The 27,949-nt window shown below is 42.5% G+C and overlaps 1 protein-coding gene across 4 annotated transcripts in view; it reads left to right on the forward strand.

Annotated features, from left to right (window-relative positions):
- Window positions 1-5,384: 5,384 nt before the first annotated feature.
- The window catches only part of LOC140467164 (T-complex protein 11-like protein 1), a 57,528-nt gene continuing 34,963 nt past the window's right edge, over window positions 5,385-27,949 (forward strand). For 2 of the 4 annotated variants that reach the window (XM_072563297.1, XM_072563300.1), the window contains exons 1-3: window positions 5,385-5,454; window positions 10,548-10,736; window positions 27,790-27,922. In XM_072563297.1, the coding sequence (XP_072419398.1) occupies window positions 10,592-10,736; window positions 27,790-27,922 (278 nt within the window). In that variant the 5' untranslated portion in view covers window positions 5,385-5,454; window positions 10,548-10,591. Of the gene's footprint in view, window positions 5,455-10,547; window positions 10,748-27,789; window positions 27,923-27,949 lie in introns of those variants that run through there. The other 2 variants (XM_072563298.1, XM_072563299.1) reach the window with 2 other exon arrangements.

Genomic DNA, 27,949 nt, shown 5'->3' on the forward strand with positions numbered 1-27,949 from the left:
AAATTGGGAAGCCTTCAAAATGAGATAATGAAAATTCAGAGACAGTATGTTCCTGTTATTGTGAAGGACAAAGGTTGGTAGATGGATGAATAGAAAAATTGAGCCTCTAGTTAAGAAAAAGAAGGAAGCATATGTCAGGTATAGACAGCTGGGTTCAAGTGAATCCCTAGAGTGGTGTAAGGGCAGTAGGAGTATACTTAAGAAGTAAATCAGGAAGGCAGACAGGGGACATGAGATACCTTTGGCAAATAGGGTTAAGGAGAATTGAAATAGATTCTACAAATACGTTAAGGGCAATAAAGTAACTCAGGAGAGAATAGGGCACCTTAAAAATCAACAAGGCCATCAAAGTGTGGAACCACAGGAGATGGGAGAGATCCTAAATGAATATTTTACGACAGTATTCACTGTGGAGAATGACATGGAAGCTTGGAACTCAGGGAAATAAATAGTGATGTCTTGAAAAGTGTCCATATTACAGAAGAGGGAGTCCTGGAGGTCTTGAAACACATAAAGATAGATAAATCTCTGGGACCTGATCAGGTGTATCTCAGAACTTTGTGGGAAGCTGGGGAAAAGATTGCTGGACCCCTTATTCAGATATTGGCATCATCAACAGCCACAGGTGAGATGCCAGACAACTGGAGGTTGGCTAATGTGGTGCCATTATTTAACAAAGGTGGTAAGGAAAAGCTAGGGAAGTATACACTATTGAGCCTGATGTCAGTGGTGGGTAAGTTGTCAGAGGGGATTCTGAGGGACTGGATTTATATGCATTTAGAAAGGCAAGGACTGTTTAGGGATAGTTAACATGAGAAATCGTGTCTCACTAACTTGATTAAATTTTTTGAAGCGGTGACAAGGGAGACTGATGAGGGCAGATCAGTAGATGTTGTATGTGTGGACTTCAGCAAGGAGTTCGACAAGGTTCCTTACATAGGCTGGTTAGCAAGCTTCGATTACATGGAATCCAGGGGGAGATATCCAATTGGATGCAAAATTGGTTTGAAGGCAGGAGACAGAGGGTGGTGGTGGAGGTTCTTTTTGGACTGGAAGCTTGTGCCCAGCGGTGTGCCAAAAGGATCAGTGCTGGATCCACATCTTCTCATCATTTAATTCAATGGTTTGGATGTGAAAATAGGAGGCATGGTTAATAGGTTTGCAGATGACACCAAAATTGGAGGTGTAGTGGACAGCAAAGAAAGTTATCTTACAGTACAATGGGATGTTGATCAGATGGGCCAATGGGCTGAATAGTGGCAGATGGAGTTTAATTTAGATAAATGTGAGGTGTTGTATTTTGGGAAGACAAACCAGGCCTGGACTTGTACAGTTAATGGTAGAGTGCTGGGGAGTGTTGCTGAACAAAGAGACTTAGGGATACAGGTACAGTTCCTTGAAAGTGGAGATGCAGATAGACAGTGAACTGAGGAAGGAGTTTGGTAAACTTGCCTTCATTGGTCAGTGTATTAAGTACAGGAGTTGGGATGTCAAGTTGTGGCTGTACAGGACATTGGTGAGGCCATTTGTAGAAAACTGTGTTCAATTCTGGTCTTCCTGACCAGCAGAGATGATGGGCTGAAGGGTTTGTTTCTATTGTGTAAAAACTCATACTCTATCACTCTCTGTCTCAATGATGTGGTCTTCTGCAACCTTTGCTGAATCAGGCTGGTTCCTTGGCTTGATGGCAATGATGTGAAGACAATAAGACAAAAAAGACATAATAGCAGAAGAAGACCATTCAGCCAATTAAATCTACTCTGCCTTTCAATGAGGTCATGGCTAATCTAATAAACCTCAATTCCACTTTCCTTTCTTTTTTCCCAGAACCATTGATTCCATTACTGATTTAAAAAATCTATCTCAGCCTTGAAGTTATTTAATAACCCAGCATCAACAAAGGATTCCACAGATTTCACAAGTACCCTAAGAATCTTGTATGTTTCAAAGACTCTCTGAAATGATCCTTGAAGTGTGCCTGCATTGACAGGGTTAGGGTTAGACTGGCAGAAGCTTGCTACGTTCATTCAAAATGGGGACAATTTGTCCTTCAAAACTGTGTCATGCTTCAAATCTAACTACTTTAACAGTCAAGCAGAGTAGCAGCAGCAGAGGAAACAAATCCTGCATTCTAGATCCCACTGCCTGGTGGGACACCCTGCTCCATATGCCCAAAGATCTTGGGGTTGAAAATCAGCCTGTGCAGTCACATGACCCATGGCAGAAACCTGCAACATATCATCCTTGAATTGAAGAACAAACAAAAACACCCATGTTTCTCTGGACCATGAGACCATAAAACACAGGAGCAGAAATTAGGCCATTCAACCAATCAAGTCTGCTCTGCCATTCATTCAATAGGCCATTCATTTTTTCAAACCTATTCTTTCTCTTTCTTCCCATAATCTTTCATCCCCTTGATAACCAAGAACCTATCTATCTCTGTTTTAAACATACTCCATGACCTAGCCTCCACAGCCTTCCGAGGCAATGATTTCCACACAATCAACACTCTCTGGCTGAAAATGTTTCTCCTTGCCTCCATTCTAAAAGGGTCTTCCCATTACTCTAAGGCCATGCCCTTGGGTCCTAGGCTCTCCTACCGATAGAAACATCTTCCCAATGTCCACACTAAACATCAATGTTTGCAAGTGTATTGTTGTTTAAAACTTATTCTGTTTCTATTCATACTACTAAAATAAATAACCTCACATTATACTCTATCTGCCACCCAGTTGTTCACTTAAATTGTCTATATCTCTTTATAACTTCTTTTATCTTCCTCACAGCTTGCATTCACACCAGATTTATATTATCAGTAAACTTAGATACATTATACTCAGACTCTGCACCTAAGTCATCAGTATAGGTTATAAATAGCTGAAGTCCCAGCAGTGACCCTTGAGGCAATTACAGCCTGGCAACACTGAAGATCTCTCGTTTATCCCCTCTCGTGCATCTTGCTTGTTTACCAGCCCTCTATCCATGCTAATATATGACCTCATGATTAAGCTCTTATCTTTGTTGCATTTTATCTAATGCCTTTTCAAGAGTTAAGTATATAACATGTATTAGTTCCCCTTTATCCACCTTCCTGGTTGCATTCTTTGGATGGGATGAGCCTTATTGCCACGGAATGCACCAAGTAGTTGGACCGTTCCATATCACCTGTCCTTGTGGAGAAATTTGCAAAGATAAACACCTTTGACCACAAGTTCATCAGGAAGTGGTCAGCACACAGCATCCTCAAGACCCTGAGGGAAAAGGAGAGGGTAGATCCTGTCATGTGGTTCCCTGAGCAGACTGTCAAAGTCATTTGGCAGAATGCTGCATCACCAGAACTTTCCAACAAGCACCAAGACACCTGGTTGGTCTGCACCATCGCTCACTGCCCTCGAAACGGCTGCAGGGGTGGGGAGGGGGGGGTAGAGACTGTCACACATCTCCTTTTGGAATGTGCCTTTGCAAATGAAGTCTGAAGGAAGATGCAGTTTTTTTTGTCAAGGTTCATCCTGACCAGCTCTGTGATGCAGAATTCCACGCCCTATGGTCTGTTCCTTGGGATGCACACCGAGACAAACATTGATTTTGCCTGTTGGACCATCAACTCAGTGAAAGACACTCTTTAGTCTGCCCGAAACTTGTTGGTCTTCCAGAACAAGCAGCTTATCTCCAACAAGTGTTGTAGATTGGCACATTCCAAGTTCCAGAACTACATGCTGAGGGACACACGAAAGCTTGGGGCAACTGCCACTAAGGGCACAGTGGGGAAAGACCGCCATCAGTGGTCTTCCTACTGAAATTAAATGTGGGTCTGTTCTGTTATCGGACCATCCCAGTGCCTCAAGTGCATGCCTTGTATGTGTAAGAGATGTCTTTGTTTTGTTTGGATAGAGTCAAACTCCAATGTGTGTTTGTTTCCTTGATACTCTATTGTACAGAACTGTACAGCATTTGTGACTATAATTTTATACTATAAAAGTATAATTTTGACATAAAAAGAAGCAGCCCATGTCATGACAGGACTCAGGGTGTGGGGGATGGACAAAGGAGATGTTCTGGCCTTAAAATGATTGAACTAGACATTGAGTCCTAAAGGCTAGTCTGCTGTATTCAATGTGGTCTCCTCTGTATTGAGGAAGAAGAAACACAGACTGGCTGACTGCTTTGCAGAACACCCACCTTGTGTTTGTAAAGAAGACCCTGAAGTTGCTTGCCACTTCAACACAACACCGTGTTTCCCTGGCCAACATCTTTGTCTCTGACAGGCTGCAGTGCTCCAGCAAAGCTCAGCACAAGCTGGAAGAACAGCACCTCGTTTTCTGGGGATCTGCAGCCTTCAGGACTCAATATAGAGTTCAATAATTTCAGTCAAAAACAGAAGTTGCTGTTGGTCCTGCGGTTCCTTGTATTATTTCAATAATTTTATAACCTGAACACTGTCCATGTTATTTACCCATCCCTCAGGCCCTGTCACTCACATGGGGTGAGTCAGTTGAGCCACTTTCACCTACTTGTAGTCCCCATTATCAGCGTTTCTTCCTGGTTTAGCATGAGCTACCCCTTTGTCTGCCTAACTTTATTTTCTCTCTCACGACTCCACCTATCCGCTGGCTCTACCCCCCACCCCCAACCCATGCCTTCAACATATACGGTATATAAAGTTTAAAAATTAAATATGGTACTGGAAATCTGAAGTACCATCTTTCTATATATAGCCTTTCCCCAGGAACTATCAGTTCTGAAGAAGGGGCACTGGATTCCAAATGTGAACTCTGTTTCTCTCTCCACTGATGGTGCCGGAGGGGGCTCTATATTCCTGGCATTTTCCTGTTTGTGTTGCTCATTTCGCAGTGTGAAGTTTTCGTGCAGTCCCTGCCCTGGTACGGGCTCACCAATTCGCTGTCGTCGCTTCCTTGTCACTTCCTCGGTTGCCATGGTAAGACATTGCTTATTTTTAAATTATGTTTTGATTCAGGGGCGACAACGGGACTGTCCAGATTTGTGACTCCACACAATTTCTTTTCCGTAGTACAGCGGGTGAATTTTGTAAATCCCTTAGCTGTGGAAGGACAACAAATGTATCTTAGATAGGGATTTCCTGAGCTGTTCAATGACTGTACAACTTTGTGACTGGCTGCAAGGGCGGAACTCCAGTGCTCTGTTTAGTTTCAATATTGGAATGGACCATTCATTAGGGGTAACAGAGGAGCTGCGGAAAAAAGTAATCATACCATAATTCAAATGAAACACTCACAACTTTGCACATATCACACTTTGAATATTTAAAGTCGGAATTTGGTGAAAAATTATGCCCGCTGCGTAGCGCTGTGTCTAAATGTATCAGTTTGTATTGATAGAACTCTCCCGTGCTGTTCGCAGAGTGGCAGGGCTCAGTTTAAAGTTACAAGCGGGACTGATAGGGTGTAAACACTCCGAGCAGTCATCTCACAGGTAAGGCAGCTCAGCTCAAGGACAAACAAAACTTCCATTTACTCTCTTTTCAAAACTTTCCAACATATTTCTTCACCACAGATTAGCAGCTCGACTGCTTGACTTTTTTTTACCCGAATATCGGAAGGAAGGCTTTAAATTTAACTGTGTGCACTGCAGATTTATCCCCAACTCTTGTTAAGTGGTACCGGAAAGGGTTGCATTCCAGATTGGAAATGTTAAATTGTTTATTTTCGCTATTTATGCGCTTATTCGTCTCGCGGTTGAATATCTGGGATGTGGTTCAGCTTTATTTTGGTTTAAAAGTGAGACTTGCCATTGATGCAACCAAAAGTGTTTGGATTTCGATTGAGACGGGTCTGTTGGTGTCCCTCTCTCTTTGCCCGTGCTTGCTCCACACTGTGTCGGTGCTGAGATAACGCGAGCAGTATGCACTGACTGCAAAAGGCGGTTGTTAGCAGCAATAGCTGCTGGTGAATGCAGGAGGCACAAATCCTGTGTGCAATTTACCGTCATATCCCTGACGTGCGGAATTGTCTCCGATGCTGTTTGTTGCAAACATTTGTGGAATTCCAAGGTCTGGGACTGGGTTCCAGGTTAGAATCTCCCGGGCACCCTCTGCACTTTGACTGGATCCTCCATCAGAACAGCAATCGTGTCACTCAACCCTTGAATCTGTCTGAAATGGCTAATCTGTCAGTGAATTATCTGCCTTTTGCCCCCTTCCCCCCCCCCCCCCCCAATCCTATCCCATCCCATCCCATCACCTCATATTGATCTAGCATCAGTTCTCATTTGCAAAAGAAAGTTCTACATTTCTTTGTGGTAGAAGTGATACCTAATTTCAATCCTAATGAAATCAGCAATGGTCCAATGGGACGACTGAGCTGCCTGCACCATTCAGTAAGGTCCTGGCTGATCCAACTACAGTTTGACCTCCGCTTTCCTGTTTCTCCCCATTACCATAATTATAAGACCATAAGACATAGGAGTGGAAGTAAGGCCATTCGGCCCATCGAGTCCACTCCGCCATTCAATCATGGCTGATGCGCATTTCAGCTCCACTTGCCAGCGTTCTCCCCGTAGCCCTTAATTCCTCTAGACAACAAGAACCTATCAATCTCGGCCTTGAAGACATTTAGCGTCCCGGCTTCCACTGCACTCCGTGGCAATGAATTCCACAGGCCCACCACTCTCTGGCTGAAGAAATGTCTCCGCATTTCCGTTCTGAAATGACCCCCTCTAATTCTAAGGCTGTGTCCACGGGTCCTAGTCTCCTCGCCTAACAGAAACAATTTTCTAGCATCCACCTTTTCAAAGCCATGTATTATTTTGTACGTCTCTATTAGATCTCCCCTTAATCTTCTAAACTCCAACGAATACAACCCCAGTATCCTCAGCCGTTCCTCATATGCTAGACCTGTCATTCCAGGGATCATCCGTGTGAATCTCCGCTGGACACGTTCCAGTGCCAGTATGTCCTTCCTGAGGTGTGGGGACCAAAACTGGACACAGTACTCCAAATGGGGCCTAACCAGAGCTTTATAAAGTCTTAGTAGTACATCTCTGCTTTTATATTCCAACCCTCTTGAGATAAGAGACAACATTGCATTCGCTTTCTTAATCACAGACTCAACCTGCATGTTTACCTTTAGAGAATCCTCGACTAGCACTCCCAGATCCCTTTGTGCTTTGGCTTTATTAAGTTTCTCACCATTTAGAAAGTAGTCCATTCCTATATTCTTTTTGCCAAAGTGCAAGACCTCGCACTTGCTCACGTTAAATTCCATCAGCCATTTCCTGGACCACTCTCCCAACCTGTCTAGATCCTTCTGTAGTCTCCCCACTTCCTCAGTACTACCTGCCTGTCTACCTAACTTTGTATCATCGGCAAACTTCGCTAGAATGCCCCCGGTTCCCTCATCCAAATCATTAATATATAATGCGAACAGCTGTGGCCCCAACACCGAACCCTGCGGGACACCGCTCGTCACCGGCTGCCATTCTGAAAAAGAACCTTTTATCCCAACTCTCTGCCTTCTGTTAGATAGCCAATCCTCAATCCATCCCAGCAGCTCACCTCGAACACCATGGGCCCTCACCTTGCTCAGCAGTCTCCCGTGTGGCACCTTATCAAAGGCCTTTTGAAAGTCCAGATAGACCACATCCACTGGGTTCCCCTGGTCTAACCTACTTGTTACCTCTTCAAAAAATTCCAACAGGTTTGTCAGGCATGACCTCCCTTTACTAAATCCATGTTGACTTGTTCTAATCAGACTCTGCTCTTCCAAGAATTTAGAAACCTCATCCTTAATGATGGATTCTAGAATTTTACCAACAACCGAGGTTAAGCTGATTGGCCTATAATTTTCCATCTTTTGCCTTGATCCTTTCTTGAACAAGGGGGTTACTACAGCCATCTTCCAATCGTCCGGGACCTTTCCTGACTCCAGTGACTCTTGAAAGATCTCAACCAATGCCTCTGCTATTTCCTCAGCAACCTCTCTCAGAACTCTAGGGTGTATCCCATCGGGGCCAGGAGATTTATCAATTTTAAGACTTTTTAACTTTTCTAGCACTATCTCTTTCGTAATGGCAACCATACTCAACTCAGCCCGGTGACACCCTTTAATTTTTGGGATATTACTCCTGTCTTCCACTGTGAAAACTGACGCAAAGTACTTGTTAAGTTCTCCTGCTATTTCCTTATCTCCCATCACTAGGCTCCCTGCATCAGTTTGAAGTGGCCCAATGTCTACTTTTGCCTGTCGTTTGTTTCTTATGTACTGAAAGAAACTTTTACTATTATTTCTAATATTACTGGCTAGCCTACCTTCATATTTGATCCTCTCATTTCTTATTACACTCTTTGTTATCCTCTGTTTGCTTTTGTATCCTTCCCAATCTTCTGATTTCCCACTGTTCTTAGCCACTTTATAGGATCTCTCTTTTTCTTTAATACATTTCCTGACTTCCTTTGTCAGCCAAGGTTGTCTAATCCCTCCCCGGTTAATCTTTCTTTTCTTGGGAATGAACCTCTGTACAGTGTCCTCAATTATACCTACAAACTCCTGCCATTTTTGCTCTAGTGTCTTCCCGGTTAGCCTCTGCTTCCAGTCTATTTTAGTCAGTTCCTCTCTCATGCCCTCATAATTACCTTTATTCAACTGTAACACCATTACATCAGATTTCGCCTTCTCCCTTTCAAACTCCAGACTGAACTCTACCATATTATGGTCGCTACTTCCTAAGGGTTCCCTTACTTTAAGATCTTTTATAGAGTCTGGTTCATTGCAAAGCACTAGGTCCAGAATAGCCTGCTCTCTTGTGGGCTCCATGACTAGCTGTTCCAAAAAGCCATCCTGTAAGCATTCCATGAATTCCCTTTCTTTAGATCCACTAGCAACATTATTTACCCAGTCCACCTGCATATTGAAGTCACCCATGATCAATGTAACCTTGCCTTTCTGACATGCCTTCTCTATTTCCCGGTACATGTTGCGTCCCTGGTCCTGACCACTGTTAGGAGGTCTGTACACAACTCCAATTATGGTTTTTTTGCCTTTGTGGTTCCTCAATTCCACCCACACAGACTCCACATCATCCGACGCTATGTCATTCAATACCATAGATTTAATTTTGTTCTTAACTAACAAGGCAACTCCACCCCCTCTGCCCACCTCTCTGTCTTTTCGATAAGTCGAAAAACCATGGAGGTTTAACTGCCAGTCCTGACCCCCCTGTAACCAAGTCTCTGTGATGCCTACTACATCATAATCATTCACTATTATCTGTGCCATTAATTCATCGGCTTTGTTATGAATGCTACGAGCATTCATAATTGGGTCTAGGTCACTCAGGAGTTGTATTCGTGGTTTCATTTGTTGCTTTAGTTTCTGCCTCCCATCAAGTTCTCCCTGCCCTTTTTCCAGGTTGGGATGAGGCTTCCCCATACTGGATTCACCGTAATGTTTGGAGGCTGGGTGAATAGATGGCCAGTGCTGTAATCGTCCATCTAGTACGCTGGATGTAGGACTAGAGGGAGTTGCAACGGTGATAGGGAGTGATTTCCCATATCAGCATACTGGCTCCACCTACAATACATGGACTGAATGCATTCAAGATAGTAGCTCACCACCACCTTCTCAAGGGCAACTCAACATGAGCAATAAATACAGGCCCAGTCAATGATGTCCACATTTCATGGATGAAGTTTTTTTAAAAAAAGGCTAAGTAGCAATTTGCAAAGAGAAGGTGAAGCATTGGAAATTGGCAAGGAGCAGCATTATAGGGCAGAGAGGGAGCAGGGTTGCATGGCTGAATGGCCTGTACTTAAGTTTCGTGTTACAATGTGAATTGCTCTCCTTTAATTAGGGCATGCTGAACAAACAGTGGAGGCTTTCCTTTGAAAAGTAATTTTGGTGAATATGATAAGGATTTTGAGAGTCTCTTGCTTTTTATAAATAAAAAGAGGAGGGAATGGGACAATGTTGTTCATGCTCTGCCCAATTTTGTTCTCCAAATTAAGGTTCCCTTCCCTGTCAATTTACCAAAACAAATCTGGTGTTTAAGCTGTGCTGTATCTAGACTATTGGAACTAATAGCTGTCAGAGTCTCAGCAACAGCAGGTAATCATCTGTAAATGCACGAGCTTGGATCTGAGCATACCACACCACAAAGGTTCTACAGTTATGAAATCTGACTGTAAAAAAAGAGTTTTCCAGCACAGAGTCAGCACTTAATAGATTGACGCCAAATTCAAATGGTGACGATTCCAAAAATGGAGGCTATTGGGAAGGTGCCCTCAATTGTCAGAGAAATCTTGTTGGTCAGCAGTACCTTGAAAGGCAAAGTGTGGTGTTGGAAAAGCACAGCTGGTCAGGCAGCACCCGAGGAGAAGGAGAGTCAATGTTTTGAGCATAAGCTCTTCATCAGGAATGAGCTTATGCTCAAAACATTGACTCTCTGGCTCCTCGGATGTTGCCTAACTGGCCGTGTTTTTCCAGCACCACCCTCTTTGACTCTGATCTCCAGCATCTGCAGTCCTCACTTTCTCCCAGTACCTTTTGAAAAACATGTTCTTGTTTTGACAGACTAATGATCTGACTTGTTTCGAAAGGAGGAAAGCCCAGACAAAATGCCCAACAGTGAGGAGACCAGCGATGCCAGTGTCAAAGGTCAACAGGAGCAGGACAGAGGAGCTTTGTATGATGAGACAACGTCTGCAACAAGAAAAGGCGACACCAACATGCCTGGCCTCTGTAAACCAGGGGTTTCCTGCTGTAAGTACAAGGTGACCACTCTCAAGACATCACTTTGCATGTGTCAACCACATCTAGTAAACATGACATTTCAAAATCAGCACATCCACACTGGTTTACACAGGTGTCTAGGTTATAATGTCAGGAGTGCAGTCACACAACAGTGCTACTTACTTCACCATTTTTAAAAATAATAATTTATTCAATGGATATGGCCATTGCTGACAAGGCCTAGTTAGAGACAAAAAAATTGCAGATGCTGGAATCCAAGGTAGACAAACAGGAGGTTGAAAGAATACAGCAAACCAGCCAGCATCAGGAGGTGAAACAGTCAATGTTTCGGGTATAACCCTTCTTCAGGACTGGAGGTGGGGGTGAGGGGAACTGCGGATAAAGACGGTTTGGGGACGGTTTTGGGTGGGGAGAGGAGTGGAGTGGTGAGGTAGTGATAGGTGAACACAGGTAGAGGGTTGTTTGGTTGATGGGAGGAATGAATCCAGTTGGTGGCTGGAACGACAGGTCAGAAAGTGGAATGGGGGGGGGGGGGATTGGAAAAGGATGGGAAGAGAGGTTATTTGAACTTGGAGAACTCCACATTTATTACCCATCTCCAGTTGCCCTTGAAGATGGTGGTGACCATCATTAGTGTTGCCCAGTAGCTAGCAGAATCTCCATTCTGATTCTTACAGATCATGGTAGTTGTTCATATTAATTATTCCCTATTAATTGGTAATAAAGAAATATTATCCTCTATTGGATCATATTACACATTTATAACTCACTGAAATCCCATTGCTTGAGAACACTTATTTGAAAACTTTGTACGATCCCTATGATTAATCCAAACAGCTTTGGGAATGCAGCAATTGTCAAAGTGTTCATCTCTAGCAGCTTTCGTTGCTGTTTCTTTTTTCTGATCACAACGGGCTCTTCAGCAAGCTGACCTTTGGAGTTGAAGGATGAACCATTTTTCTTAGAATCAGCAGTTTTTCCAGCTTATGCTAACTGTCAGGTGTGATGCTCGGGCATTCCCATCAGATTGAGGTGGGAAGTACCCTTTGATCTGAGTTAGAATGAGCCCAGGAGGTATGGACATGGTATTAAATAGCCCCTGGCATCCATGCTGCACTGAGAGAGGAACTGGTGCACATGCAACCAATGCAGCATATTTCATTGCTTGATTGACATCTTAAGCTGGCATTTTACTGACATACAGTCAGTGCTGCCAATGGAACCAAAGGCAGGTCCCTAGCCACACAAGTGAACAGCGGGACCATGACAAAAAGGCTGATTCTACTATGGCATTCAGGACAATTGAAGTGACCAGTGATGAGGCTGAAAGTGGAGGGAGAGGGCACCTCTATATTGAGGCACCCTCAAGGATTGGCATAAAAAATATTTGTGTGAGTGCCCAGAGAGCCATCCCATGGTTTTGAAAGGGTGGACCCTCTAGAGGTAGAATCAGGACTATGGTGGGTGGTGTAGCCATTGCTGATGGCAGATCCTTCTTTGGCCCAGCTCTAACTGGCCTGCTGCCAAGTCACTACCATACACACTTCTGGTAAATTCCCATGGCTGAGGAAACATGTTGGCCTTCCCTGCTGATTCTTTCTGTTGCAAAACCACCCCTCCCACCCCCCAGCCCATTTTGAAAAGGCCGATAACATTTTAGCCACCGTATCATTCACTGTTACAAAGTTGATGTTGGAATGTTCTGTGTCTCTAAACACATCATGTCCAAACCATTGTGCAAAATTATTGATACCACAGCAACTTCCAGTTGAAATAAAAACAGAAAGTGCTCGAGAAACTCAACAGGTTTGGCAATACTTGTACAGTGTGTTCTGGACCAGACCAGGCCAGAGCGCCTCAAAATATTTGAAGAAGGTAGCTTAGACTCTGACTTTTCTTGTCTTCAAGATGGATATAAAGTGTGTATTCTGGATGTCATGTGACTGGTCAAACTACTCTATGATAAGCAAAATAAATTTTATTTAAACACTATAGTTAAAATGCCAATAAAAGAAAGGAATTTGGAATAAATTAACTACTGGAAAACTTAACCGAATAATAGATATAGTAACTATTACTAATGAACTGTTCCAATATAATAATATCCCATAATCACACCCCGTGGCAAAAAGGTAAAATCAGACACCGATTTTTACATGCAGTTTTCCACTCCAGGATGAAATAGCATCAAGAGAGATTTCAGGGAAAGTAGCAGCTAGGAATCATTTTACTGAAGCTCCAACTCTTCTGGGCTCCAAACAGCTTCTGACCATTAGAGCGTTTTTTTAAAAAAAACTAGAGAGCCTGATCTGAGAGAACTGGCCACTCCCCTTTCTTTGTTACAAATTTTTTAAAAAGCCCTAACGAACTCCTAAGTTACTGACTTGGGTCGTCTCCAATAGCAACTTCAGTGCCTCTGCCTTTACAATTTCTCTTCCAAAATAATCTTTTAAAAATGACCTCTTCATCACAAGAGAGAAACCAAATCAATGGTTTGAGTTCAATACGACTTCTCTTTGGAATTCTGTCTCTCTTTCCAGATGTTGCTAGACCTGCTGAGTTGCTCCAGCATTTTCAGTTTTTATTTCAGGTTTCCAGTGTATGCAATACTTTGCTTTTGTTTGAGCTCACCTTTCAATTCTCTTTGACTGTTGCAAGGGTAACAATGTGCAACCTTATTGTAAGTGTGTGGTGTGCCAAATGCCACACTTAATTATAGTGACTGGGCAGCAATCTGGAGCAGGACCATTTTCCCACGTGCATAGAGGCCATGGGAACAACCATTATGGAAAAGGGTGGGTGGGATAATGAAAGACTGCACTACCCCTTCCAAATTGTTCTGGTATCTAGTTCTTCCTCAGTCAAATATTGATCCCCACTTTAAGTGCTTGTGGCTCTGTCTGTGACCAAGTGCAGTATTCTTTGTGCTGTTTAGCTGAGCAGATAGTTCAGAAGTGAATTTAAACCTCACAGAGCCAGCTCCTCTCCTATGAAATCCAATATAGGGGAACCTTGATTATCCAAACGAGATGGGCGGGCACTATTTTGTTCGGATAATCGATAATTCAGTTAATCAATTAAATGCCTTTCCTCTGGGGCTCAGAGTTTTTAAAGTCTGCTCCCTGTTCAGGAAACTGCAGCAGCACACAGTGCGCAAGATCCACCTCCCTTTCACCACCCCACCCCCCCCCCCCCCCCCCCCAATCCCCAACACCACCCCCACCTGCCCCCAACCCCAACCCCATCCAACACCTCCCCCTGCCTGCGCCCCCATCCCAGTCCAGCACAGCCCACACCCCCTCAACCATGTCTAACACTGCCCCTGCCCCCTCTCTAGGGCAGCTGGCCTGGACACCAACAAGAAGACTGTTGCTGCTGCTGCAGCTTCCTTTGTGGGGTAGCCCCACACACAATCTTTACTGCAACTTTTTCACAGGTTCTACTTCTCCCCTGTACAGGACAATGTTGGAGAGACTATCTGGGGAAGGGGGGCTTTAGGATACACCCCTGTGTAGAACTCCAGGAAAAGTGTGGGGAGAGAGAGAGAGGGAGGGCAGTCAGTCATTTGGAGACGGTGCTTGTGTAATCACTGTAAACAAAAGACAAGATCAGTGTTGGAAACACGTCCTTGATGTAATGTTTCTATCAGGACCTCGAGATCTCCTTCAGATAATCCGATTTTTCAGATTATTGGTATTCAGATAATCGAGGTTCCTCTGGAGTTCATTAAATCTCTTTCAGGTATTTACAACATTGACATGAGACTTCAGACAAGGGCTACAGGGTCATGCTGTATAGAAACACTGAGAAATTATTTCCCATGGCTGGGAATTGAGAATCTGGGAGTACAGTCTCAATTTAAGATTCAATCATTTAGGACTGAGATTAGATTAGATTCCCGACAGTGCAGAAACAGGCCCTTCGGCCCAACAAGTCCACACTGACCCTCTGAAGAGTAACCCACCCAGACCCATTTCTCTCTGACTATTGCACCTAACACTATGGGCAATTTAGCATGGGCAATTCACCTGACCTGCACATCTTTGGACTGTGGGAAGAAACCGGAGCACCTGGAGGAAACCAGCACAGACTCAGGGAGAATGTGCAAACTCCACATAAACAGTCGCCCGAGGCTGGAATTGAACCTGGGTCCCTGGCGCTGTGAGGCAGCAGTACTAACCACTGCTACTGTGCTGCGCCATGAGGAAATATTTCTTCATTTGGAGGGTGGTGAATCTTTGAAATTTTCTATCCCAGCAAGATGTGTGATCTCCATCATTGAATGTATTCAAGATTAATGATTTGAGCTTTGATCTCTTTGGGAATAAATTGAGAGGACAGTTACACTAGCCGCCCTGAGCATGAAATTGGACAGGGTGAACTAAAAAGACATATTTATAACTACCCTTAAAGTCTAGATGAGTGATGACAGTTAACATAATTTCAAGCAACTAACAATCATTCTTGAACCTCAATTTAAACTTGCTTTCAATAAAGGCCATTGAGGTGGATGTCGTGGGCTGGTTTCATAATTATTCGGTTTTCCGGATTTGATCGTCTTTTTGGTCTCCACTACCCTGCTTACATTATCAACCGAGAGAGCTGGGACATAGGTACAAGGATGACTTTGAGTTAATTTCCTGTTGGCGGTTCCTTGCTCCCCTTTCCCACTCCAGACAGTAAGATGTCAGACCTTTCTTTTGCAATTCAACCTGAAGGCAAAGCAAGGTCAAGAATAAAGCCATGAAGTGAAAATCGTTACTGTCTCGCACCCTAGAAGGTTTTAAAAAAAAAATTAATGGTTACTAAGTGGTCAGTGAGTTGGTCACAAGGGACATGTATTTAAATTAGTAGTGGAAGTATAGTGGGCAAGGTTAAAAGCTCAATTCACACACACAAGGTCTTACAAGGAAAGGCTGAGGGACTTGAGGCTGTTTTCGTTAGAGAGAAGAAGGTTGAGAGGTGACTTAATAGAGACATATAAGATAATCAGAGGGTTAGATAGGGTGGACAGGGAAAGTCTTTTTCCAAGAATGGTGACGGTGAGCACGAGGGGGCATAGCTTTAAGTTGAGGGGTGATAGATATAGGACAGATGTCAGAGGTAGTTTCTTTACTCAGAGGAGTAAGGGTATGGAATGCTTTGCCTGCAACGGTAGTAGATTCGCCAACTTTAAGTACATTTAAGTCGTCATTGGACAAGCATATGGACGTACATGGAATAGTGTAGGTTAGATGGACTTCAGATTGGTATGACAGGTCGGCACAACATCGAGGGCCGAAGGGCCTCTACTGCACTGTAATGTCCTGTGTTCTATACATAAGAGCATCTGCATGGAATAATTAATTACAGACCTCTTGTAGCTGAATTATTTATGATATTTAAAGAAAATAAGAGAACAAAGTAGAAAACATTTCAAGTCTAGAGGGCATTTTTTAAGGAAAGAGTAGAGAGAGATTTAAAAAAAAAAGGTCATGAGGGGCAATTTTTTTTTAAACAGAGGGTGGTTCACGTGCAGAATGGACTTCCTGAGGAATTTGTAGATGTGGGTACAGCTACAATATTTAAAAGACTCTTGGGTAAAGACACAAATAGGAAAGGTTTGGAGGGATATGGACCAGGAGCAGGTAGGTGGGACTAGTTCAGTTTGAGATTATGGTTAGCATGGATTGGTTGGACGGAACGGTCTGCTTCTGTGCTGTCTGACTCTGACTCTGTGACTGAGGCATGAATAGGATAAGGAATTGGGATTAGGGTGGATGCATTGGATGGGAAGCCAGCATCAGCATAAGCTCAACAGAAAGGACAGTGTCCGGCAGTAATGATACTTCTATATTGGTATTGCCTTGTTGCAAGTCACATGTTAACTTGTGTAATACTAACAATGAGATAGATAATGGTCTGCTTGGGGACCCTGCAACCTTTGATATTAAGTTTGATCATTTTAGGGATGAACATGATCTTCCATATCCTTTAATTACTCCTACACCCCAGGCCTTATCATCACATGAGCTATTCTCAGCACGGCCAATCCATTTTCACCTATTTATGATCCTCATTATCATCTTTTCTCCTTGTTGACTGACTATTATCCATCTTCTTGTTTGTCTAACTATCTTTCACCCCCTTTGGCTCCATGTCCACCTATCCTCTCACTCCTTTAACTGCCCTCAGCCCCTAAATACCACCCTTTCATAATAAAAGGTCATTGGACCCAAAACATTGACTCTGTTTTCTCTGCAAAAATATTAGGAAGACTGAATGCATTGCTTTTGGTCATTAACTCTATTCTCTGGCCAGCTATTCCAACCTCTCCTTGGCCAGAACATGAGCTTGAACCAGGCAGTGTGCAACATTGGTTTCCAATTTTAGCTGGTATCAGAGCTCAGCACTGCTGCTGTTGAAACCCTAGTCTATACCTTTCTTACTCTAGACTAGACCATTCCAAAGTTTATCCTGGCTAATCCCTATAAACTCCAGCCCATCCAAAACTGCTCCCATCCTAACTTTAACAGGTTCTGTTCGCCCACCAATTGACACTTGCTTCCAGACTGGTAATGCCTCAATATTAGAGTTTCATTCTTGCTTAAATCCCTCCAGAGCATGACCCTTCACTCTCTCTGTAACCTCCTCCAGTCTGGCACCCTTTGCGATATCTGCCCTGCTCTAATTATGGCCTCTTGAGTAGCCCTGATTTTAAGTGCATCCAATGTCAACAGCCATGTCTTTGAAACACTAAATTCTTGAACTCACCTCCACCCCTCCCCCAAATCTCTCCACAAATCCAACTTTCTCTTGTAAAATGCTCCTTAAAATCTACTTTTTTGATGATATTTGATTATCACTTATCTTTGCATCTCCACTGTCAGATGTTGTCTGACTTTACTTCGTGAATTGCTATTGTGTTGTTTAACAATGTTAAGGTAGAATGTCAAGATAAATTGTTGATGTCTGTACTGCTCTTTTCATTGCCGGTCACTGGGTCTCAATGCTGTCCAGAGAGAATGAATGAAATGGTCAAATTTCTGACAATTGTAAAGGCTTCATTGTGAATTGAGTTTAATGGAAACCTAACACAATGCTTTTATGCAGAGTTTTCCCTTAAAGTTTTATTGAGTCAAATTCATGGTACGAGTCCACCATGGCAAGCAGTGGCTTTTCCCATGCAGTATCCATTCTTCACCTCCATTAATTATGTAAGTGGACACCTTTCCTGTGGGATCACATGGCCAGAGGGATGGACAAGCTCACCATGGTTGGGCCCATGAGCTGTTCATGCCATTGGCACCATATTTAAAGTGCAGCTACGCACCAGTTTGGATGCTGTAGGCATCCTGATGAACCTACCAAAATGACCGATGTGCCAGACTCCAGATGTGATGCTCAAGATGAAAGCAATTCGCACCATCGGTAACAGAAATAAATCATTTCAATGTAGCATACGTAAGAGCAGTGAAAAGAAAGGGTGACTAATTTATTAACTTAAACTGTACTCCTTCAAAATTCAAACAGACACATTCAATTTGGATTTAAACAGTCAGAAGACAAACTGTTTAGCAAACGTTCTATGGATAGAAGAACATATACAGAATAAGCAAAATCTGGTGTCATAGTCATTAGACCCTTAACTTCAGATTTAAAAAAAAATTGAATTGAAACCAAACTCTGCTTGAAAGAAATCCTCACAATACTCTGGAAAATTTGTCAAACATGATTTGCCTTTCATAAAACAATGCTAACTCAGTTTGATGGTGTTTCGCTTTTCTAAATATCCTGCTATTTCTTCCTTAAAAATTGCTTCTAGCATTTTCACAAAACCAAATGAGAGAGAGCAGTGGTGGAGGCAAATTAAATCATCTCTTTCAAAAGAGAATTGAATCCTTTATCTGATGAGGAACAATGTGTAGATCTGCAGGGAAAATGCAGGGGAATTTTATCTGGTGAATTGCTCTTGCAGAAAACATGACACAAATGTGTTCTGTAACCATTCTAAGATTCAATTTAATATTGCCTGCTAAACTTTTTCAAATTCTCTCTTTGCTTCTTATATTAACTTTGTCAATTCCCTCTTGCACTTTCTGGTTATTAAATGACGTTTGTTAGTGTTTTTGTTTTATTTTCAATTTTATTTCTTCTATCTTTCAGGACTGTTTAGTCTGGATGCTTTACCCTTTCCCTTTAAAAGGAAATGCCTAATTGGCACCCGAACTAACTTATTACAGAATACTTTCCATATTCCTTTTTTTTTGCTGCATTACTCTACAGTAGTCATAGAGTTATACAGCATGGAAACAGATCCTTCAATCCAACCAGTTCACACTGACCATAATCCCAATCTAAACTAGTCCAACCTCCTGTGCTTGGCCCATATCCCTCCAAACATTTCTTATTCATGTACCTCATAGAGTCATAGAGATGTACAGCATGGAAACAGACTCTTCGGTCCAACCCGTCCATGCCAACCAGATATCCCAACCCAATCTAATCCCACCTGCCAGCACCCGGCCCATATCCCTCCAAACCCTTCCTATTCATATACCCATCCAAATGCCTCTTAAATGTTGCAATTGTACCAGCCTCCACCACATCCTCTGGCAGCTCATTCCATACACGTACCACCCTCTGCGTGAAAAAGTTGCCCTGTAGGTCTCTTTTATATCTTCCCCTCTCACCCTAAACCTATGCCCTCTAGTTCTGGACTCCCCGACTCCTATCCAAATATCTTTTAAATGTTGTATCTGTACCTGCATCCACCACTATCTCTGGAAGTTCAATCCATGCACGAATCACTGTTTATTTAAAAAAGAGTTGCCTCTCAAGTCCTTTTTAAAATCTTTCTCTTCTCACCTTAAAAAATGCCCCCTTTGTCTTGTAATTCCTCACCATCGGGGGAAAAAACACCTGCCCTTCACCATATCTATTTCCCTCCTATTTTATGAACCTCTATAAGGTCACCCCTCAACCTCCTGTGCTCCAGTGAAATTCAGTATGTGGATGGACCTAGTAGAGAAGGTGCAAAACTTGACCTACTCTTGGGAAATAAGGCAGGACAGGTGACTGAGGTGACAATGGGGGAGCACTTTGGGGCCAGTGACCATAATTCTATTCGTTTTAAAATAGTGATGGAAAATGATAGACCAGGTCTAGAAGTTGAAGTTCTAAATTGGAGAAAGGCCAATTTTGATAGTATTAGGCAAGAACTTTTAAAAGCTGTTTGGAGGCAGATGTTCGCAGGTAAAGGGACGGCTGGAAAATGGGAAGCCTTCAGAAATGAGATAACGAGAATCCAGAGAAAGTATATTCCTGTCAGGGTGAAAGGGAAGGCTGATAGCTATAGGGAATGCTGGATGACTAAACAAATTGAGGGTTTGGTTAAGAAAAAGAAGGAAGCATATTCAGGTACAGACAGGATAGATTGAGTGAATCCTTAGAGTATAAAGAAAGTAGGAGTATACTTAAGAGGGAAATCAGGAGGGCAAAACGGGGACATGAGATAGCTTTGGCAAATAGAATTAAGGAGAATCCAAAGGGTTTTTACAAATATATTAAGGACAAAAGGGTAACTAGGGAGAGAATAGGGCCCCTCAAAGATCAGCAAAGCGGCCTTTGTGTGGAGCCACAGAAAATGGGAGAGATACTAAATGAATATTTTGCATCAGTATTTACTGTGGAAAAGGATATGGAAGATATAGACTGTAGGGAAATAGATGGTGATATCTTGCAAAATGTCCAGATTACAGAGGAGGAAGTGCTGGATGTCTTGAAACGGTTAAAGGTGGATAAATCCCCAGGACCTGATCAGGTGTATCCGAGAACTCTGTGGGAAGCAAGAGAAGTGATTGCTGGGCCTCTTGCTGAGATATTTGTATCATTGACAGTCACAGGTGAGGTGCCGGAAGACTGGAGGTTGGCAAACATGGTGCCACTGTTTAAGAAGGTGGTAAGGACAAGCCAGGGAACTATAGACCAGTGAGCCTGACCTCGGTGGTGAGCAAGTTGTTGGAAGGAAACCTGAGGGATAGGATGTACACGTATTTGGAAAGGCAAGGACTGATTCGGGATAGTCAACATGGCTTTGTGTGTGGGAAATCATGTCTCTCAAATTTAATTGAGTTTTTTGAAGAAGTAACAAAGAAGATTGATGAGGGCAGAGCAGTAGATTTGATCTATATGGACTTCAGTAAGGCGTTCGACAAGGTTCCCCATGGGAGACTGACTAGCAAGGTTAGATCTCATGGAATACAGGGAGAACTAGCCATTTGGATACAGAACTGGCTCAAAGGTAGAAGACAGAGGGTGGTGGTGGAGGGTTGTTTTTCAGACTGGAGGCCTGTGACCATTGGAGTGTCACAAGGATTGGTGCTGGGCCCTCTACATTTTGTCATTTACATAAATGATTTGGATGTAAGCATAAGAGGTACATTTAGTAAGTTTGCAGATGACACCAAAATTGGAGGTGTAGCGGACAGCGAAGAGGGTTACCTCAGATTACAACAGGATCTTGACCAGATGGGCCAATGGGCTGAGAAGTGGCAAATGGAGTTTAATTCAGCTAAATGAGAGGTGCTGCATTTTGGGAAAGCAAATCTTAGCAGGATTTATACACTTAATGGTAAGGTCTTAGGGAGTGTTGCTGAACAAAGAGACCTTGGAGTCCAGGTTCATAGCTCCTTGAAAGTGGAGTCTCAGGTAAATAGGATAGTGAAGAAGGTGTTTGGTATGCTTTCCTTTATTGGTCAGAGTATTGAGTACAGGAGTTGGGAGGTCATGTTGTGGCTGTACAGGACATTGGTTAGGGCACTGTTGGAATATTGCGTGCAATTCTGGTCTCCTTCCTATCGGAAAGATCTTGTGAAACTTGAAAGGGTTCAGAAAAGGTTTACAAGGATGTTGCCAAGGTTGGAGGATCTGAGCTACAGGGAGAGGCTGAACAGGCTGGGGCTGTTTTCCCTGGAGCGTCGGAGGCTGAGGTGTGACCTTTATAGAGGTTTACAAAATTATGAGGAGCATGGATAGGATAAATAGGCAGTCTTTTCCCTGGGGTTGGGGAGTCCAGAACTAGAGGGCATAGGTTTAGGGTGAGAGGGGAAAGATATAAAAGAGACCTAGGGGGAATGTTTTCACACAGAAGGTGGTATGTATATGGAATGAACTGCCAGAGAATGTGGTGGAGGCTGGTACAAATGCAACATTTAAAAGGCATTTGGATGGGTAGATGAATAGGAAGGGTTTGGAGGGACATGGGCTGGATGCTGGCAGGTGGGACTAGATTGGGTTGGGATATCTGGTTGGCATGGACGGGTTGGACCGAAGGGTCTGTTTCCATGCTGTACATGTCCATGACTAAGTTCCAGCCTATCCAGCCTCTCTTATGACTCCATCCTTCCATTCCCTGTGCTAAGTCCCTTCTTAAGACACTAAAAATTAGTAATTCCCCAAGTGAACCTTATTACATGTGATATTTTCTGGTAACTTTCCATAATTCCTCTGAACCAAATGTTGTGATCAGTATGAACTAATCAATTTCCTACTTTTATCCTCCATTTGAACTAATTCATCTCCCAGAATTATGTCAAAGCATTGTTTGTTTCTTTAACAGATGCCCTCCGGAGTATAGAATCAGAAAGTCGCCTTTTTATTTATCTTTGCACTGTTTTTCCCAGTGTCTGTTAGGAGCATTAAACTGGTCTAAATGCTTTTCGAACTTCCAGCCAACTTTGCTCATTGTTTTCCTTCTGACTATTTGGAACTTCGTGGTTTTAAAAAAAATTCCCAACAATTTAAAACCCCAATATAAGTGTAGTCATGATTTGGAGACACCAATGTTGGACTGGGGTGCACAAAGTTAAAAATCCCACAATACCTGGTTATAGTCCAACAGGTTTATTTGGAAGCACTAGCTTTCGGAGCGCTGCTCCTTCATCAGGTGATTTGTCACAAAGCTAGTGCTTCCAAATAAACCTGTTGGACTATAACCTGGTTTTGTGTGACTTTTAACAATGCTCACTGTAGATACTCTCACAAGAAGTGTGACCCTTTGGACAGGTAACAGAGAGACACCCAACAAATAGGGGTAGAAGATAAGAGACAAAAAGGAGGGTTAAGAAATAGAGCAATTACATTTCTCACTTTCAACACAAAAGGAAAAAGAAATTTCAAATTGATTTTCTTTTATTTTCCATTGTTTGGGTAAATTTGTACAGATGTTTAAGATGCAGATTGAAAAGTGCGTTATGAATAAAGAGCAAGAGCAGGATTAAACACCAGTCTCAGAAACCAGGAGTTGCAATATGTGCTCCAACAATTTGCATTTTCTTGAAACAAAACTTCTTGAATAATAGATTAACAGTTCAATCATTGTATCTATTCCTTATAATAGCAGGTCTCATTCTTCAATGCATAAATTCTCAGAATTTAATTCAAAACTTTGGTGTTGACTGACCTGCTGTGCATTTCTGCTATTTTAGCATTTCTACATGTGTGGGAATATCTGATAAAAATGTGTGCACTATTCATTGAAAAGCAGAGTCCACCCAGCATCATTAATACAGCCTAAGTGGTCATTTATCTCAGTTGTTTGTTGATCTTTGCTCTGCGCACTTGGTGGCCACATTAACAATGATGACCACACTTAAAATGTACTTTGGTATTTGTGAAGTGCTTTGGGGGCACTTGAGGTCATGAAAGCTGCAATAAAAATGCAAGTACGTTACAATGCAATAAAATTAGGACGTCATAAAGTGCAAGTAGAGAATTGGAGTGGTTTGCACCAAATACCAAGTTGTTACTAAAACCGAAATTGCTGGAGAAACCCAGCAGATCTAGCAGCATCTGTGAGGAGAAAGTTAATATTTCAAATTCAATGACTTTTCTTCAGTTATGTATCCAAGTTGTTACTGTCTGGGAATGTAATGACACTTAAATTTACAACACAGCTGTGACTTAGTTGGTGACACTGTTGCCTCTGAGTCAGAGGTTTGTGGGTTGAAGTCCTACTCCAGGATATGAGTGCCAAAATCAATGCAGCACTTTTGCCACTTAAATCAGGTTACCTAGTCAAAGAATAGATTACTTGGTCATTATCACAATTGTTATTTGTGCTATTTTCCTTTGTGCACAACGACTTGCTTGTTTTCTCCAGCAGATTCTTAACTGCCCTCTGGGCAATTAATGCTGGCCTAGCTAGAGGTGCTGACATCCCATGAGTGAATAAATAACTGTACAAAGACTATTTGTGTTAATTCCAAGTGCAGAGAGCCAACTGAGACACATCTGTGGTTGGCCTTCCCATTGCTCTCATACCCATGAATAAACTGATTCTCCAACAGGAAGTGCCAAGGAACAGTGATGCCAGTCAGAATGACAATGGATCAGGCAGTGGAGATCTTTGTTATAGGTTTCATTCATTCTGCACAAGAGAAATTGTGCAAGATGCCTTTAGATGTCTCATAGCTTGAAGACAAAAGCTGTGGTAATTGGACTCAAAGCAGCTGAGTGTAGTGTCCACGATTACAATCACATGCAGCTGTATATTTCTAGACAGCCACTGTCTAGACACCCAGAGCAAATGAAGGGTATGCTTACAGATTATAGCATTTCAATTTAATACCATTTCTGTTCAGAGGTTAAGGGAATGCTTATGTTATCATTACCTGGTATAGTGAATTGATGTGAAAGCTTTAACACGTTCAAAATAAAGTTACTTTCTAATTATGTCAACTTAAGAGACCCACCTATTCATTAGTCAAAGCAAGGAACGTGCATGATATTTGCCCCCAGTTATGAGAAACTCCTAGCTGTTTTGAAATGTGAAGCAAATAAATAGATGCAGTATGCTCTGTTGGAATGGAGACCAGGGGCCTCTTGCTCGTTGCTCAAAATAGGCATTGTCCATCTGAATTCCAAATAAAGTCAACAAACAGGAGCTTTTACCTGTACATTTACTGGTTTTCTCCACACTGACCGTAGTAGCATAGTGGCAGCCTGGAAGTAAACATTTGACAAAGAATCCCAATTCACAGGCACGCTCTACAATGTTATCATGAATTAGGAATGCTGCTTTCAGTCTTCTACTGCTTCAATACCTTTCATTACTGAGAGGTTTTGGTTCTTTGGTGATATCATTGAAAAAGATAGGTAAAAACAATGACTGCAGATGCTGGAAACCAGATTCTGGATTAGTGGTGCTGGAAGGGCACAGCAGTTCAGGCAGCATCCGAGGAGCAGCAAAATCGACGTTTCGGGCAAAAGCCCTTAATCAGGAATAAAGGCAGAGAGCCTGAAGCGTGGAGAGATAAGCTAGAGAAGGGTGGGGGTGGGGAGAAAGTAGCATGGAGTACAATAGGTGAGTGGGGGAGGGGATGAAGGTGATAGGAGGAGCTCTTCAACCATGTCCTGAAACAAACTCGCTCATCAATGTGGACTTCAACAGTTCCCTCATTTCCCCTTCCCCACCTCACCCTAGTTCCAAACTTCCAGCTCAGCACTGTCCCCATGACTTGTCCTACCTGCCTGTCTTCTTTTCCACCTATCCACTCTACCCTCCTCCCTGACCTATCACCTTCATCCCCTCCCCCACTCACCCATTGTACTCTATGCTACTTTCTCCCCACCCCCACCCTCCTCTAGCTTATATCTCCACGCTTCAGGCTCACTGCCTTTATTCCTGATGAAGGGCTTTTGCCCAAAACGTTGATTTTGCTGCTCGTTGGATGCTGCCTGAACTGCTGTGCTCTTCCAGCACCATTAATCACTGAAAAGGATGACTTGTTTGTCGTGCCTACTTTAAGTATTTTTGTTTTGCTTATAGCGTAAAACCTAAAATGATAGAACACTGAGAAAAAAATCTCCTCCTTATAAATGTTTATGATTGTGTGGCAATTTGAATATTCTTCTAATTGTACAATGAAATCTGATCAGTTAATTGTCCCAACAAATGCTTTAAAATTATTTTAATTTATGAATCTAATCTGTAAATTATTACATTTACTGCACATGGTCTCATTCCCTGCCCATGTACAATGTCTTATTGGGTGCTCTGGATGGATAATGAGAGCTCCATGTATTTTTGCATACCATTTACTTTGCTGAAATTAGTGAGCAAGTTAGTGTCATTGTGATCTTGTACTAATTCTGTTGTCTGTATGCTGTCGATAACTTTGGGTTTAGCATGATAAGGACACTGGATTGATTATGTTCCAGGTGTAACTCGCACCTCTCTTGACAGCAAGGATGGTGGTGTCTACTGCTTTACAATTAGATACTTCAACATCATTAAGACCAGTCAAGTCACCATTGTCCTACCAGACCACAGGGCTGCACTCTCTGTAGATGACGACTGGTGTTCGTTTAATTTGAAGGCCACTGTGCCTCAGGCAAGGGGAGAGGGTGAGACAGAGTCCTTCATGGTAACCTCCGGTAGTGCAGGGATTGAACCCACGCTGTTAGCATCACATTTTCTCAAACCAACCGTCCAGCTAACTGACCATAAGCTAAGGTACAACTCCTTGTCTCCACCACAGACTGTGTTTGACATCAGTGGAATCAGGGGAACTAAACTAACATGAGTATTAACCCCTTCAGAACCATCCCTGCATACAACAGAAAGTGAGGCTGGAAATGGAGAAGTGTTTGGAAGGACAGAGGCATCAATTGTGGAGTTTTTGATGAACAAAAGTGACGAAACCAAAGGTCTGACACTTAGAGAGGAAATCACTCTCAACATCCGCATGGTGGGGGGGTGAAGAAAGGAAGTGAGGTGGTCATTAAGTTATTTACTATGAATCAGGAAAGCAGGAGGTGAGTCTCATAGAGAATGTGAGGTTGGTGTAATGGAGAGAAGGGGATGTTATAGGGCTACACAAGGGAGGACTCCATGAATGGAGTGAGGGAGAGAGGAGAATATGGCATGCTGGACAGGATGGAAGGAAGGAAGTAGTTGTGGTAAGAGGACAACTTGTCTTTGATCTGGTCAGTCCATGTTCTCCTCACATTTTTACTGGAGATAAAAGCAGCAGTGGGAGAAGATTTTTAAGGAGGCTTTGGTAATGAAGAAAGGCTATAGTTTATCTTTGTCCATTAGAATTACTGCCTGTTTTGATAGATGGTGGTGGGGCTTGTTACTATCAAGCCAGAAATGATGAATGATTCAACTATGCCTCTGTTACCATTGGACTTGGTTATTTTAATACTATTCTGACCAGCATCCCATGTGATATACACCGGAAACTCGAGGCCATCCAAAGTTCTGTTGCCCGTACTTTGATTCACACCAACAGTTGTTTGTCCATCATCCCTGTAAATACTGAGCTACACTTGCTCCCATTTTAGCAGTGCTCCAAGTTCAAAACATTCGTTCTTCTTGTCAAATTCCCCTATGGCCTCTCTCTCTTCAGCACGTCTTCAGTCTCCTTTAACTTTACAATCTTTTGAGATATCTGTATTCCTAGAATTTGGTTTTTATGATTTTAAAATCTGTAATTTTAATTGCTGTTCCACTGGTGGCTACACTTCCCACTGTAAAGGCCCCTCCAGCTTTAGAATTCCCTCCTGAAACCACAATATATCTTTATCTCACATCATACTTTAAAATTTCTTTAAGCAAACTTTCTTTCTTTAGCCCTATATCACCTCATGTAGCTCAGTATCAAATCTTGTTCAATAAAACTGCTATGAAGCACCTCAGGATGGTTAACTATGTTAAAGGCACAATCCACATACATTTTATGACTGACATGCCTATATCTGCATGTTTTAAACTTTAGTAAAGAAGGGGCTTGTACAAGAGGAATGACTATAATGGGAGACATGAAGGTTTTCTTGGTGTAAAACAGGATCAAAGGTACAGCTGTGAAAGCACATTCACAGCAGAAGAAATAATGTGGTGATTGGAGGGTTAAACCTTAGACCATTGGTTTATAGCATTATTAATTTGAAGCTACCTCTATTTTGTTCTAACATTATAGACATATACATCCTGGTCACTTGATTGTAGATCTAGGGACTTGTATCACAGTAATGTTGAAAGTAAAGAAATGCTGTCTGCATTATGTCCTTTCTACAGCCAGTCCTCCAAGACTAGTATCCATGACGGAAGTTTTGGAAACCGCACGAGATGTGTCCAACATGGCCATTGCACATGAAATTGTCATAAACAGCAACTTCCAGATTCAGAAGATGGAATCTCCTAAAAACAGGTAAAGGTCTAAATTAATGAGTTGACT

Source organism: Chiloscyllium punctatum, chromosome 45 (genome assembly GCF_047496795.1).
Source record: "Chiloscyllium punctatum isolate Juve2018m chromosome 45, sChiPun1.3, whole genome shotgun sequence".
Taxonomy (NCBI): Eukaryota; Metazoa; Chordata; class Chondrichthyes; order Orectolobiformes; family Hemiscylliidae; genus Chiloscyllium; species Chiloscyllium punctatum.